Source organism: Mobula birostris, chromosome 1, assembly GCF_030028105.1.
Source record: "Mobula birostris isolate sMobBir1 chromosome 1, sMobBir1.hap1, whole genome shotgun sequence".
NCBI lineage: Eukaryota > Metazoa > Chordata > Chondrichthyes > Myliobatiformes > Myliobatidae > Mobula > Mobula birostris.
The window spans coordinates 168,230,439-168,244,789 of NC_092370.1; the positions used below are offsets into that span (position 1 = coordinate 168,230,439).

Below are 14,351 nucleotides of genomic sequence, written 5' to 3' on the forward strand. Positions count from 1 at the left end.
TTAAATGCACCAAAATAAATGAAAATAGAATAAACCTGATTTTCCCATCACCTCAAGCTGCACAAGGCGAGTGTTTTTTATGCAACTTAGTATACAATTTTGTTTGATAACATTATTGAAACACTTGAAATGTTCATTTTTTATATGACAAGAAAATCTTACAATTAGGCATCAATTAGGCATCCAGTCTTTCAATAGTCTTTTGAAATGCCATATAGATAAATAAGTTTCCTTTTACAGTGTGACTTAATGGGCAAGTTAATGTGATCTGTCATTTGGGAATCATAACTAGAGTTTAATTTTGGGATGTTAAAAATGCTTTTCAAATTCAGTAATGTTCCACGCACCAATGTCAGATTATGTATAACGGAACACCTGTGTTCTTTCAATATAGTGTGGGGCGGGGGCGGGGAATCACAACATGTGCGTTATTTTGTCTTTGGCTTGGTTCATTCTAACCTTCTTTCTTGTACTTTATAGCCTTACCAAGTGCTCTGTTCCACCTAAAAAATAAATTTTATGTAGCAAGCTAAGTATTTTGTTTCATGTTACCTTATGGCTCTTGAAATGAAAGGGCGAGGAGAAAGGTCATTCAGCATCAGAAGTGGAAGAGGCCTATTGATAGTTTGGATATAACTGATTTGAATTTTTATCAATGTATCTGTGGGGAAAAAATGTACTTTATTTTTATATTCCCAGATGGTTGGTTGAAAATAAATGTTGGACATACTTTTGAGTAAATTATTGCACAGATCAGGACAGCTGAACTGAAATACCACCACTGGCAGAAGATCGTGACAGCAAAATATGTCAACACTATTGACTCTGAATGGAGATGGAGATTAACCAGATAGGTGCTGAGAGGATGTTTCCCCTCATAGCTACATAGCTTCAGGATCAGAGAATTGCCCTTTTAGTCTGTGAAGAGTGTTGCGAGAATTAGTCTTCTTATTTTAGTGGCATCCCATTGACCTATTTGTTGCTGAATTTGGCTGCTGATTAGTATAAGTTAATTTTTGCTGGGAATTGGAAAAATTTGGCAAGCAACATGCAGCCATTGTGTTTCATTATTCTGTTACATCTGAATGCAGGTTTGAAACCAAAATAGGTAGATTTAGAAAGTTGCAATCTACTCTTGTGGTTCAGTTGATCAGGGGTCCCTAACCTTTTTTGTACCATGGACCGGTTTAACAATATTGACAATATTCTTGTGGACCGGCCGACGGGGGATGGGGGGTGTAGGGTCGCCAACTTTCTCACACCCAAATAAGGGACAGAAGTAGCAATCAAATACAGAACACTTGTGTTTACCCTGAGAAAGACTACCATGACCATGAAGCTTTGCGCGGGCACCTGTGTGCGCATGCGTGATGTGTGCATATGTGACGTGCGCATGCACGTATGTGCCAATTTTTTTCCACAAATTGGTTTTGCCTTAATCTTCCTGACTACACTGTACATACATTATTTCTACTTTATATAGGCTGTGTATTTATCGTATCATTCCTGCTTTTACTATACGTTAGTATTATTTTAGGTTTTATGTGTTATTTGGTATGATTTGGTAGGTTATTTTTTGAACCTGGGAACGCTCAAAAATTTTTCCCATATAAATTAATGGTAATTGCTTCTTCGCTTCATGCCATTTCGGCATGAAAGGTTTCATAGGAACACTCTACCTTAGCGGGGAAAATACCGGACAAGGGCGGTCCCGTATGGAACAAACCAATTTAGCCCAATATACGGGATGTCCCAGCTAATAAGGGACAGTTGGAAACCCTATGTTCAAGTTCAACAGTGCATGACAGGGACTGAGGAAAGGTGCAGCTGACTTGTATCGTTTCCTCGCGGCCCGGTAGCACATGCTTTGTGGCCCAGTACCGGTCCACAGCCCGGTGGTTGGGGACTGCTGCAGTTGATTACTGAATATATGTAATGTATTGGCATTCTGATTCCTGCTGTTCCTGAAGTTAGGCAACTTTTTAACTCTCCATGTCAAAACAGCTGTTTCATATCAACTCTTTTAAGAGACTACTAGACAGGTATATGGAGGAATTTAAGGTGGGGGGTTATATGGGAGGCAGGGTTTGAGGGTCGGCACAACATGGTGGGCCAAAGAGCCTGTAATATGCTGTACTATTCTATGTTCTTAATAGGTATTGATTAGTCATAGAGTCACAGAAAAGTAAACCACAGAAAAGGGCCTTCAGCCCATCTAGTCTGTTTCGAACTATTTAAACTGCCTAATCCCTTCGACCTGCACCGGGATTAAAGCCCTCCTTACCCCTACCATACATGTACCTATCCAAATTTCTCTCAAATCTTGAAATCGAGCTTACACCACTTGTGCTGGGAGCTCATTCCACACTCTCATGACTCTCTGAGTGAAGAAGTTGATGAAAGAATTTGCTGTTCTTATCATGGGCATATATGTGAGAGAACAAATTGCAGGGCTACTGAGGAGATGGAGAGTGGGGTTGATTGGCTGACAGCTGGCTTGTACTTAAAGGGCTGAATGGCCAGTAAATAAGAATACTGCCTCTTGGCTTATTTCTCTTTGCTTTGCATTTGATCTGGGTTAAAAGAGTGCCTCTGCTTGATGTTATTCTTGGCTATTCCAAAAGAATAAGTTTAAGCAGTTGTGAAGTGTATAGTATGCATTTAAGATGTTTGAGGCACTTTAATTCCTATTTCTACTATTCCATTATCACTCCACCATAAGCAGACCATGTTAGAATAATTCAAAGAATAACTTAATAGAATATCAGCTAAAAATTGGCTGCTAGTGTCAATTCAGCCAATAACTGGAACTGCTTCAGATAATTTTGATATATAATGTATTAGGGATGGATTTTTTTAAACCAAAATATTAGAATTTTAAGGTGAATTGCATTTAGGTTTTTTTAAAAGAATCACACAATAAGTCCATTGGCATTGAACAAGCTTTTCTTCTGAGATCCTATACCCGAATGACAAAATCAAACTTTGAAAAGCTTCTCTTTATATGAGAGAAAGCAAATGGTTTGAGGTCTGTTACCAAGATATATACAACTAATTTGGCAGTGTTTTTCTCTTGTATGTAGATTGAGTTTTAAAAAGATATCGACAATTATTGCACAGAGAGGTCAGCAGGACAGTTGACAATACTTATCTAATGAAATTAAAGCTGGAATAAGCAGGTGGGTATCTGCAGTGTAGGAAAGGTGGTGTAGGTCGAATAAAGAATTACTGTAACACTGTCAGCTGAATATGAAGATATGATGAGTGTTGTCAGGGACAAAATGTACATGCTTTGAGATGGAATAAATCATTTTTTTTTTTGCTGTTTAGGATTCCAAGGTGTCTGGAGATGAAGGATGGTGGACGGGTAAAATCAATGACCAGGTTGGCATCTTTCCCAGCAACTATGTCACCAGTGGCCCATGTTACAGCAAGTTACAAGACAGAAGCACTGACGTTTACCCACATGTCCCGGAAACAGACTTTAGTGAACTGCAGTTGGAGGAGATTATTGGCATTGGTGGATTTGGTAAAGTTTACAGAGGCATCTGGAGGCTGGAGGAGGTTGCTGTTAAAGCAGCTCGGCAGGACCCAGATGAGGACATCAGCCAGACCATTGAAAATGTTAAGCAGGAAGCAAAACTGTTCGCTATGTTGAAGCATCCCAACATCATAGCCTTGCAAGGTGTTTGTCTGAAGGAGCCCAATCTTTGCTTGATCATGGAGTTTGCCCGTGGGGGCTCTTTAAATCGAGTGTTGTCTGGCAAGAAGATCCCTCCTCATATACTTGTCAACTGGGCAGTTCAGATTGCAAGGGGCATGAATTACTTACATGAAGAAGCAATTGTTTCTATTATCCATCGTGACCTCAAGTCCAGTAACAGTAAGTAGATTAGAAAATGAATGACACTAGACAAAAGTGTGCTTACTGGTGTGATGGGAGATCAACCAACGTGGGGATGTAAGTTGTTTTGCTGCCTATCCTGTGCCAGATAAAAGTGTTCATGTGACTTTGAAAACTACTAATTTTATGTTCTTCAACTTTAGACATGATAAGAAATAAATTCCTGTGACTTCAATGTTAGAAACACAGGAAGAAGCGGTATTAAAACTCGTTTATGTATATTGCACAAAGCTAATATCATTAGAAGTGGTTTGTGAATTTCCATTGCTTCAATTCAATTGGATTGTATTATGCACCAATAAAGTCAAAGGTACCTCTCAAAAACACAGTTTTATGCAGAGTCTCAGAATTTAGGAAGAAGTAGACTCTGGAAGAAGGGTAGTTTGATAGGAGTTGGGGGGTGGGGGTGTGTTGTGGAGAGAGTTTAAGTTAAATTATTCCAAGTGTGGTTAAGATTTCCCTTCTGTTCACCTTTCACTTATGTCATGATAATACTTTAATTTATGTATCATTGCTTCAATCCTTTGCCTGAGAACTCCTGGATTTTAAAACCTGCAATTGTCCTCAGTATCCTTTGCCTATTTGGGAATGCATGCGGTTTGCTTCTTATAATGTACTACTTGACACTTTCTCGCTCCGTAGTTGCAGCCTGGCCCTCTGAGTATATCCAATGTTTTTTTTCTTGTAGTTCAAATTTTCAACATCTACAGTTTATTTTTGTGTGTTTGATATTGGTAATTCTGACTGTGCATCTATCCTTTAGTACTGTACAGAACACTGTGAGCCTCACTACGATGGGATTTGCAAATGCTGCTTTTCTATTTGTTCCACAAAGTTTTGGGGAAAATATTATTTCAATCAAATCCTATTTGTTGATTGATAAAATTACATATCTTCACTGATGTATTTAATTGTCACCCTAAATCGCGCATAAAATATTAATATTTTGATCATAGAAGATGACTGTTAAATGGGTCAAGAAAAAGATATGAAATAAATTGGGTGGGCCAGTGAATGAAAAGTAGCACTATCACTTATCCAGGCTGGTACAGAGATACCAGTGTTTTAAAAATCTACTCTTTGGGATCTGAAGTCAGATTTTCCTTTCAAATTAGTGATGAAGCTATTTGCAATCTCAGTCAAATGCAAAATGCAGCAATTTCAGATTAGGAGTAGTTTACACTGAATATCCAATTGGAGTCTTGTTGAAGCAATTACAGTTGGCCAATAACATTCTACCTCACTATCAAACAAGAATAAAATTTTTTAAAAATCCTTTTATTTATCAGGGACAATGCATGGTTTGATGGCAGTAGTTCTGGTTGGAGTGTGATTTTGTCTGTGCTAATGGTCTTGCTATATCTTGCTATGGTGTAACTGAACTCAGCTTTGCTTTAATCAACATCCATACATGAGGTACAGATGGAGAGGAATTACAATGGGACTGACATTGACTTCATCTTCCAGTATTCCCCAGTGCTTCAATACCTTGCAGCTTTTTTATCTGGAATAACTGAGACCATCCTGTTAGGGGCTATGTTGGCATAGAGGAAGCACTGAACTAATAATGTTTGTTTTTTTAATGCAAGATTTCCACATTGGCTGCAGTATTTGCTGAGCAAACTGTGTTGAGTGGTTTGATACTACTTAACTATCATTCTGTGTTAAGCCTTGTTCCCATGGGAATTTATAGTAAGTGAAGGTCAAGTAGCCATTTGAGTTGTTTTATTTAGAGAAATTTCTGTGACAAATATCACTGATAATTTCATTTACTTGGTCTAGAATGTTTAGCTAGGTTTTTGAATGGATTTTAAAATTTTATATTTGAAAGCAAGTGTTTTTAAAGCATTTTGTAAGCTAGATTATATTATTCCTTGCAGAGAAGGAATTGAGAGGGAAAAGTGTCTATATTCAATGATTATTTTCTTAATTTGTTTTCTGAATACACTTAAAATGCACTGGCTGCTTTGTATTTAAACTGGGCATAATCAAACTATCTGGGCCATTGAATTTAACATCAGATCATATGATAGACAAGAAGGCCATTCAGCCCATTGAGGTGGCTCCCAAAAGAATAATCATGTCAGTCCCATTCTCTCTATCATACTTCCTCTGTAACCTTGCAGCTTGTTCTCGTTCATGTACCCATTGACTCTCTTTTTGATTACTTTTGCCATGTTTTTACACAAAAGGATAATTAGAATAGCCCAGTTAATCAATTTCTTTAGGAAGTGTGAGAAAGCTGAAGCTCCTAGTGAAAATCTGAGTTCAATAGAAGTTTACTACTTGGTTATTGACAATTTGAAAAAATAATGATTGAGTCATTAGCAATGTGTTGCCTGAGCATTTTGATTTCAAAGTGCATATTAGGATAACTTAAGTAAAGGTCGTGCATGGTGGTCTGTTCCAGAAGGTTATATGGCACATGGGATTCAAGATGAGCTACCTAATTGGATCCAAACTTGCCTTGCTGATAGGAGGCAAAGGGTAATCGGGGAAGGATGCTTTTCTGAGTGGAAGTCTGTAATCCGTGGTATACAGCAGAGAACAGTGCTGGGACCCTTGTTTTTTTATAATGTTTAGTATAGATTTGGATTAATATAGGAGGGATGACTAAGTTTGCAAAGGACACAAAAGTTGATGGTATTATGCATAGCAAACCAGAATGCCGAAAGCGAAAAGAGGATGCTGATCAGTTAAAAAATTAGGTAAAGCATTGTCAGGTGAAATTTATTCTTAATTGGTATGATGCAATGCATTTTGGGATATTAAATGGATCATATACAATAAATGGTTGGTTGAAAGGGAATGTTGATGAACAGGAGCATAGGTGTTCAAGTCCATGATTCCTTGGAAGTAGGAAAGGAATGAAGTAATGAAAGGCATATGTCATGCTTGCCTTCTTAGGTCAGGGCATAGAATGTAGCAGTTTGAATGTTATGTTTCGACTTTGCAAAACACTCTTTAGAATGCAGTTGGAATATTATATGTAGTTTTGGTCCCCACATTATAGGAAGAACGTGATTGAGTGGGAGGCAGAGCAGAGAAGACGCACCAGGATTTTGCCTGGGCTATAGAGCTTTCATAATGGGGAGAAATCAGACAGGCTGGAGTTGTACTCTCAGGAGTGAAGGAGGCTGAGGGATGACCTGATAGAATAATATCAAATTATAAGAGACATAGTGTGCCAATTTTCAGAATCTTTGTCTCACATGGTAGGGTATTATAAATAAAAGGGCATGGTTTAAGGTGAGAGGAAAAAGTTTTAAAGGGGATTTGAGAAGAAAATTGTTTTTTTTTACATGGTAGAGTTGGTGTCTGGAACTCACTCCCAGAGAAAGTGGTGGAATCAAATACAAGAGATGTTTACATGTACATTTGAATAGCAAAGCATAGAAAAACACAAAGGAAACACTAAACAAGGCCCACATGTACCATCCCCTCCACAGATGCTGCTCGACCTTTACAGGTTCTGCAGTAGAGTATTTCAGGAATACAAACCTAACGCAGGCAAATGGAAATAGTGTAGATGGGCAGAAAAGTTCACATGGACGTGGTGGGTACAAGGGCCTGATTCTATGTCTTGACACTATGACTATGACACTTGGTGTGTTGGAGGATTTAGGATGAAATTACCAAATGTTTTACTGAGTAAAAGCATTATACATGTGCTTGATGGACATGCATACATACAGCCATCATGAATAGCATTAATATAGCGCACTGAAAAAAAGATTTCAATGTTCTACTGTTTTCTAAAGAGTTACGAACAGTGAATAAATCGATTGTTGTCCAACAAGATTATTATAGGAGAGTTGACCATAAGATAAATTAGACAGTTTTTTTACAAAACCGCAGTCAGTCCTTAGTTAGAATGCTATGCTAGTTTCAGCTTTTGTGCCTGGTTGGTGTGGTCAGCCCCTGGATTAAGCTATTGAGAGTGGCTTGAAAGTCTGGACTCTGTGCTTCAGAGAAGCAAGGCTTTTGGGATCTGTAGGTGGTAGGGTGATTCAGAATCGGTTGTGTTTGACTTATTGGTTTCTTCTAATTGAGATAGGAGAGATGATACAGTTTTAAGACCTTTAAAATAAGATCCAGATTGGAGGTCTGGGAAAGGTTCCTTTTCCAAAGTCGTCTGAAGAAGGTCTCTGTTCTATGCAGTGAATACCAATTTGGTGAATTCCTTCCTGTTAAAAGTGACCCTGTTTCTGGTGAGTGTAGAGATAACCTCTTTTAAGAAAAAAAGATAGGAAGGAATTTACCAGGGTTTTAACTTTGGGAAGATTGGAGCATCTTCACTTCTGGTCATTTTAAACTATTGGTGACATATGAACAATTTTCATCCTTCCTTGCCTTCTTTCTTTTCCCAAAGTTCTCTTTGGTGATGAGTTAGTATTTCAAGTAGTTGCATCAAGCAAGGAGAGTGGGCATAGATGCATAGAATCAAAAGGTTATTTGAAATGAAATTCAGCAAGTGCTACCTGAGTGCGGTAACACTGGTTATTCTTCTTTAACCAGTATGCTACTGTACCCTCTTGCAGCCAATCAGGAAAGAGAAAGGACTGGACCTACGTAACTATAGTGTGGACTGAATATCACATGATCTTTCGCGGTGTTGCTGAGTACCTCTGCAGACCCCAATGCTTCCTTTATACTTCAGCAGTAAATTAGAGAAAATTTTAAGTATATTTTTATTTTGAAACTCCAAAATATTACTTCAGAGGCTTTGACAATGTGTGCCCAAATTGTTGATGGTCTATATTATGAGCTTGCTTTATTGTGGCTCGTTTAATGCCTTAAATTTGTCATGACAATGCAATATAATTAGATATTATGTAACAAATTAAAGATATTAGAAAGCTGACCAAGAACATTATAAAGACATAGAGGGCTGTGTGACTCCATGACTCTATAAACTGTTTCTACTGTAAATACTGATGTGATATCATTAATCTTTATTTTTATTCATGATGTTCTCTCATTCATTGGGCTCATGTTCCTGCTAACCATTCTTTTGGTGTTGAATATAAATTTCTTCTGCTTTGATGTTGAATTTATACTCTTTTCAGGCTGTTTCAATTTTTCTATCTCTTATATGGGTGGTGAATTTGTGGAATTTGTTATCACATGCAGCTATGGAGGCCAGGTTGTTGGATGTATTTAAGGCAGAGATTGATAGGTTCTTGATTAGACATGGCATCAAAGGTTACAGGGAGAAGGCTAGAAATTGGAAATGAGGAGGAGATAGACAAAAGTATCAACCATGATTGAATGGTGGAGCAGATTCGATGGACCAGATGGCCTAATTCTGCTCCTTTGTCTTATGGTCTTATATCATTGTTACTGTTATTTGAATATTCATTAAGTCTCCAATGGTGATGATAGTTACTGCATTTTTTATCAGTCCTTATGGGTTTAAGTTGTATTTTATAACTCAAGTTCATATATAGTTGATTTTTTTGGATACATTTAGCCCTCATAACAGAGATATCAAATGGTCTTTCATCACATTGTTTATCTTAATCTTCTGATTTTTTTTTTGTTGGTTTGCTGACTCATTTGCCCCTTATTTACTGTTGAAAATTTCTATTACACTGCACTGAAATCAAATTTGCCCGAATAGAATCTTGGCTGTTTTGTTTTTCTTACTTCAAAGCCCTATATTGAACTTCATAATACAGTCACATTCCAATGTCCCTGAATAGAATTTGGCTCATTACTAAATCTAATATTATCTGATTTCTTAGTTTGATTTCCTCAAATAAAATATAATCAAATAAAATAACCTTTTGACAAAATTCTTCATTGCAACCATTCTATATTTGCGACATGCTCACCTGATCATGGAATAGTGCTACTAAAGAGACAAATTCACAGCTGACATCAGTAGTGGGGAAGTTGCTGAGGACAGGATCTCCTAGCAGAGTCAGTATTGGAGGAGTCAGCATGACCTGGCATGTGGGAAGTTGTGCTTGAAAGACCTTTGAGTCTTTTTGAAAGAAGTGGTTGAAAAGGTTGATGAGAGTAGTGCTGAGGATGTTGTCTATTTGGACTTTGACAAGGTCCCATGTGATACGCTGTTTTGGATGGTTCGGGTCCAGTGGAATCCGGGGAGAGCTAGTAAGGTGGATTCAAGATTAGCTCAGAGGTAGGAAGTATAGAGTGGTAATTGAAGGTTGATTTTTTTCTTGGAAGGGAGGATAGTGACTAGTGGTGTGCTGCAGGGAAATCTGTTATTCGTTATTTATATAAATGATTTAGATGCTAATTCATAAGGGTTGGTTAGTAGGTTTGCAAATGACATTAAATTATAAGGTGTTGTGAATGGTGAAGGTGGTTATCATAGATTACAGGAAGATCTTCATTTTTAAAAAAACACTAACCACATCATTCCGATAATAGGGTGACCCAAACTATGTACAGTACTCTAATTGTGGCTGCGCCAATGATTTGTACAACTGCAACATAAAGTCTCATCTTCTCTACTCAACAGAGGGATCTGGGAATACAGATACAAAATTCCCTAAAAGTGGCGTCACAGGTAGATAGGGTCGTAAAGAGAACTTTTGGTACATTGGCCTTTATTAATCAAAGTATTGAGTATAAGAGCTGGAATGTTATGATGAGGTTGTATAAGGCATTGGTGAGGCCGAATCTGGAATATTGTGTTCAGTGTTGGTCACCAAATTACAGGAAGGATATAAATAAGGTTGAAAGAGTGCAGAGAAGGTTTACAAGGATGTTGCCGGGACTTGAGAAACTCAGTTACAGAGAAAGGTTGAATAGGTTAGTACTTTATTCCCTGGAGCGTAGAAGAATGAGGGGAGATTTGATAGAGGTATATAAAATTATGATGGGTATAGATAGAGTGAATGCAAGCAGGCTTTTTCCACTGAGGCAAGGGGAGAAAAAAACCAGAGGACATGGGTTAAGGGTGAGGGGGGAAAAGTTTAAAGGGAACATTAGTGGGGGCTTCTTCACACAGAGAGTGGTGGGAGTATGGAATGAACTGCCAGACGAGGTGGTAAGTGCGGGTTCTTTTTTAACATTTAAAAATAAATTGGACAGATACATGGATGGGAGGTGTATGGAGCGATATGGTCCGTGTGCAGGTCAGTGGGACTAGGCAGAAAATGGTTCGGCACAGCCAAGAAGGGCCAAAAGGCCTGTTTCTGTGCTGTAGTTTCTATGGTTTCTATTTAGGGCAGTGGGCTGAGGAGTGGCAAACGTATTTCAAAAACAGCCAAGTATGAGAAAATACATTTGGAAATTCAAACCAATGTAGGGTTTGTACTGTGAATGCAAAGTCACCAAGGAGTGCAATGGAATCAAGAGGTGTAGGAATACAATGCAGAGTTCATTATAAGAGGCATCACAGGGAGACGGTAGTGAAAAGGGTGTTTAGCTTGTTGACCTTCATTGAGTAGAGGTGGTGAGACTTTATGTTGCAGTTGTACAAGTCATTGGTGCAGCCACACTTAGAGTACTGTACATAGTTTGGGTCACCCTATTATCGGAATGATGTGGTTAGTGTTTTAAAAAAAAACAACTGCAAAGGTGTGGTCAGGATTTGAGGGGTTAACCTGGATAATCTTTATTCCTTGGAATAAAGGAGAATGAGGGATGACTGTGTAGTAATGTTTAAAGTTATGAGACACATACAAAATACTGGAGGAACTCAACAGACCAGGCTGCACCTATGGAAATGAGTAAACCGTTGACGTTTCAGACCAAGACCCTTCATCAGGGCTGGAGATGTAAAGACGAGAAGGTGGGGAGAGGAGAGAAAGAAACACAAGGTGATAGGTGAAACCAGGAGGGGTAGGGGTGAAGTAAAGAGCTGGGAAGTTGATAGGTGAAAGAGATACAGGGCTGGAGAAAGAGGGATCTGATAGGATAGGACTGAAAACCATAGAAGAAAGTAAAGGGGGAGGAGCACCAGAGGGAGGTAATGGGAAGAGAAGGAGATAATGTGAGGGGGGGAAATGGGAATGGGGAATGGTGAAGGGGGTGCATTATCTGAAGTTTGAGAAAGCAATGTTCATGCCATCAGGTTGGAGGCTACCCAGACAGAATACAAGGTGTTGCTCCTTCAACTTGAGTGTGGCCACCAGGAGAACCCACTTTTTCTGGTGGATGTAGTGCTTGATGAAGCGGTCTTCCAATCTACGTTAGGTCTCACCAATTATACAGGAGGCCACACTTGGAGTACCATATACAGTAGATAACCCCAACAGACTCACAGGTGAAGTGTTGCCTCACCTGGAAAGGCAGTTTGGGACCCTAAGAGCGGTGGTGTAGGAGCAGGTGTGGCACTCGTTCCACTTGCAAGGACAAGTGCCAGGAGGGAGATCGGTGGGGAGGGACAAATTTAGGGAGCAATCCCCGCAGAAAGCAGGAAGTGGGGGGGGGGGAGTTGGGTCATGGGGGGTGAGGGAAAGATGTACTTGGTGGTGGGCTCCCATTGCAGAAGTTACGGAGAATTATGTGCTGGACACAATGGCTGGTCTGGTGCTAAATGAGGACGAGGAATTTTATCACTGTTGGGGTGGTGGGAGGATGGGGTGAGGGCAGATGTGTGTGAAAGGGAAGAGATGCGGTTGAGGGCAGCGTTAGTGGAGGAAGGGAAGCCTCTTTCTTAGAAGCAGGACATCTCCTTAGTTCTGGCATGAAATGGCTCCTACAGAGAGCAGATGTGGTGGAGACGGAGGAATTGAGAGAAGGAGATAACATTTTTAAAGTAACAGGGTGGGAAGAGGTATAGTCCAGGTAGTTTCAGAGTCAGTAGGTTTATAATGGACATCATTAGATAAGCTTTCTCTAAAGTCAGAGATCAAGAAAGGGGTGGGAAGTATTGGAAATGGTCCAGGTGAACTTGAGGGCAATGTGAAAGTTGGAGGCAAAGTTGATGAAGTTGACGAGCTCCACATGGAAGCAGGAAGCAGTGTCAATGTAGCGCAGAAAAAGTTGGGGAGAGATACCAGTGTAGGCTTGGAATGTAGACTGTTCCACATTGCTGACAAAAGGCAGACATAGCTGGGACCCATGCGAGTGCCCATGGTTGCACCCTTTGTTTGAAGGAAGTGGGAGGAGCCAAAGGAGAAATTACTGAGTGAGGACATTCCGTCAGATGGAGTGAGGACATTCCGTTAGATGGAGTAGAGTGGTGGTGGAAGGGAACTGGTTGGGTCTGGTGTCCAGAAATAAATGGAGAGCTTTGAGTCCTTCCTTGTGGGGGATGGAGGTGTATAGGGACTGGACATACATAGTAAAATAAAATGATGGGGGTAGGGAACCTGAAATCATTGAAAAGATGCAGAGTGTGTAATGTGTCAGGGATGTAGGCAGGAAGGGACTGAACCGTTGGGAGGGGTTAAAACTGAGTTCAGTTATGTGGATATGAGTTCAGAGGGGCAGGAACAAGCTGAAACAATGGGTCTACTTGGACAGGCAGGTTTGTGGATTTTGGGTAGGAGGTAGAAATGAGAGGTGCGGGTTACGGGAACCATGAGGTTGGTGGCAGTGGATGGGAGATCACCAGAGTCAATAAGGTCAGTGATGGTGTGGGAGATAATGGTCTGCTGTTCCTTAGTGGGGTCCTGTTCAAGGGGCAAGTAAGAGGAGGTGTCTGACGGTTGTTGCAGGACGTCAGCAAGGTAAGAGGTCAGTATGCCAGACACAACACCTCCCTTATCTGCAGGTTTGATCGTGAGGTTAGGATTAGTGCTGAGGGAGCGGAGAGCAGACCATTTGGAAGGGGTGAGGTTGGAATAGGAGAGAGGAGTGTTGAAGTCTAGATGGTTGAAGTCCCATTGGCAGTTGGCAATGAAAAGATCCAGAGCAGGCAGAAGACCAGTGCAGGGTGTCCAGGAGGAGGAAGAGGAGGAGGAGGAGGGTTGAAGATGGGAGAAGAGATCATCGGTGCGGGGTGGAGAGTCCTTGCCAAAGAAGTAGGCACAGAGATGGAGGTGGCGGAAGAAGAGCTCAGTGTCATGGTGGGCGTGGAATTCATTGAAGTGTGGGTGCAGGGGAACAAAGGTGAGGCCCTGACTGAGGGCAGAACATTTTGCCTCAGAGGGGATGGTGAAGACCCAGCATGGATGAGAGCTGGGATCGGGGGGGGGGGGTTGGAGGGGGTTGGTAGTGTCAGAGGAGAGGAGAGGGTTGGAGTGTTCAGGGAAGGTGGGGTGAGAGGAAGATGGAGTCTCCAAAGACCCTAGAGCTGACGGTGGGACCTGAGAGACACAGGATTGCAGAGTTGTGGTGGGGGAAGGGGAGACGGGGTTTCAGCACTAGCTTGTAAAGTCCCTGCCTGGTGATGCTGTCAGTCAAGGCTAGAGTCAGAGTGAAGTTTGCACAATCGGCACTTTGAAGGAGTCCAAGGTCGTTGGAACCTGCATTGATTGCGGAGGAGTCTGGATTCTGAAACTGCTTGGGATCATTAGAA

At 40.5% G+C, this 14,351-nt stretch overlaps 1 protein-coding gene across 1 annotated transcript in view; it reads left to right on the plus strand.

Moving 5' to 3' along the window:
- Positions 1 to 14,351, plus strand: part of map3k9 (mitogen-activated protein kinase kinase kinase 9) — a 184,929-nt gene that overhangs the window by 30,685 nt on the left and 139,893 nt on the right. The window contains 1 exon segment of the mRNA XM_072251022.1: positions 3,331 to 3,883. Within this exon segment, the coding sequence (XP_072107123.1) occupies positions 3,331 to 3,883 (553 nt within the window).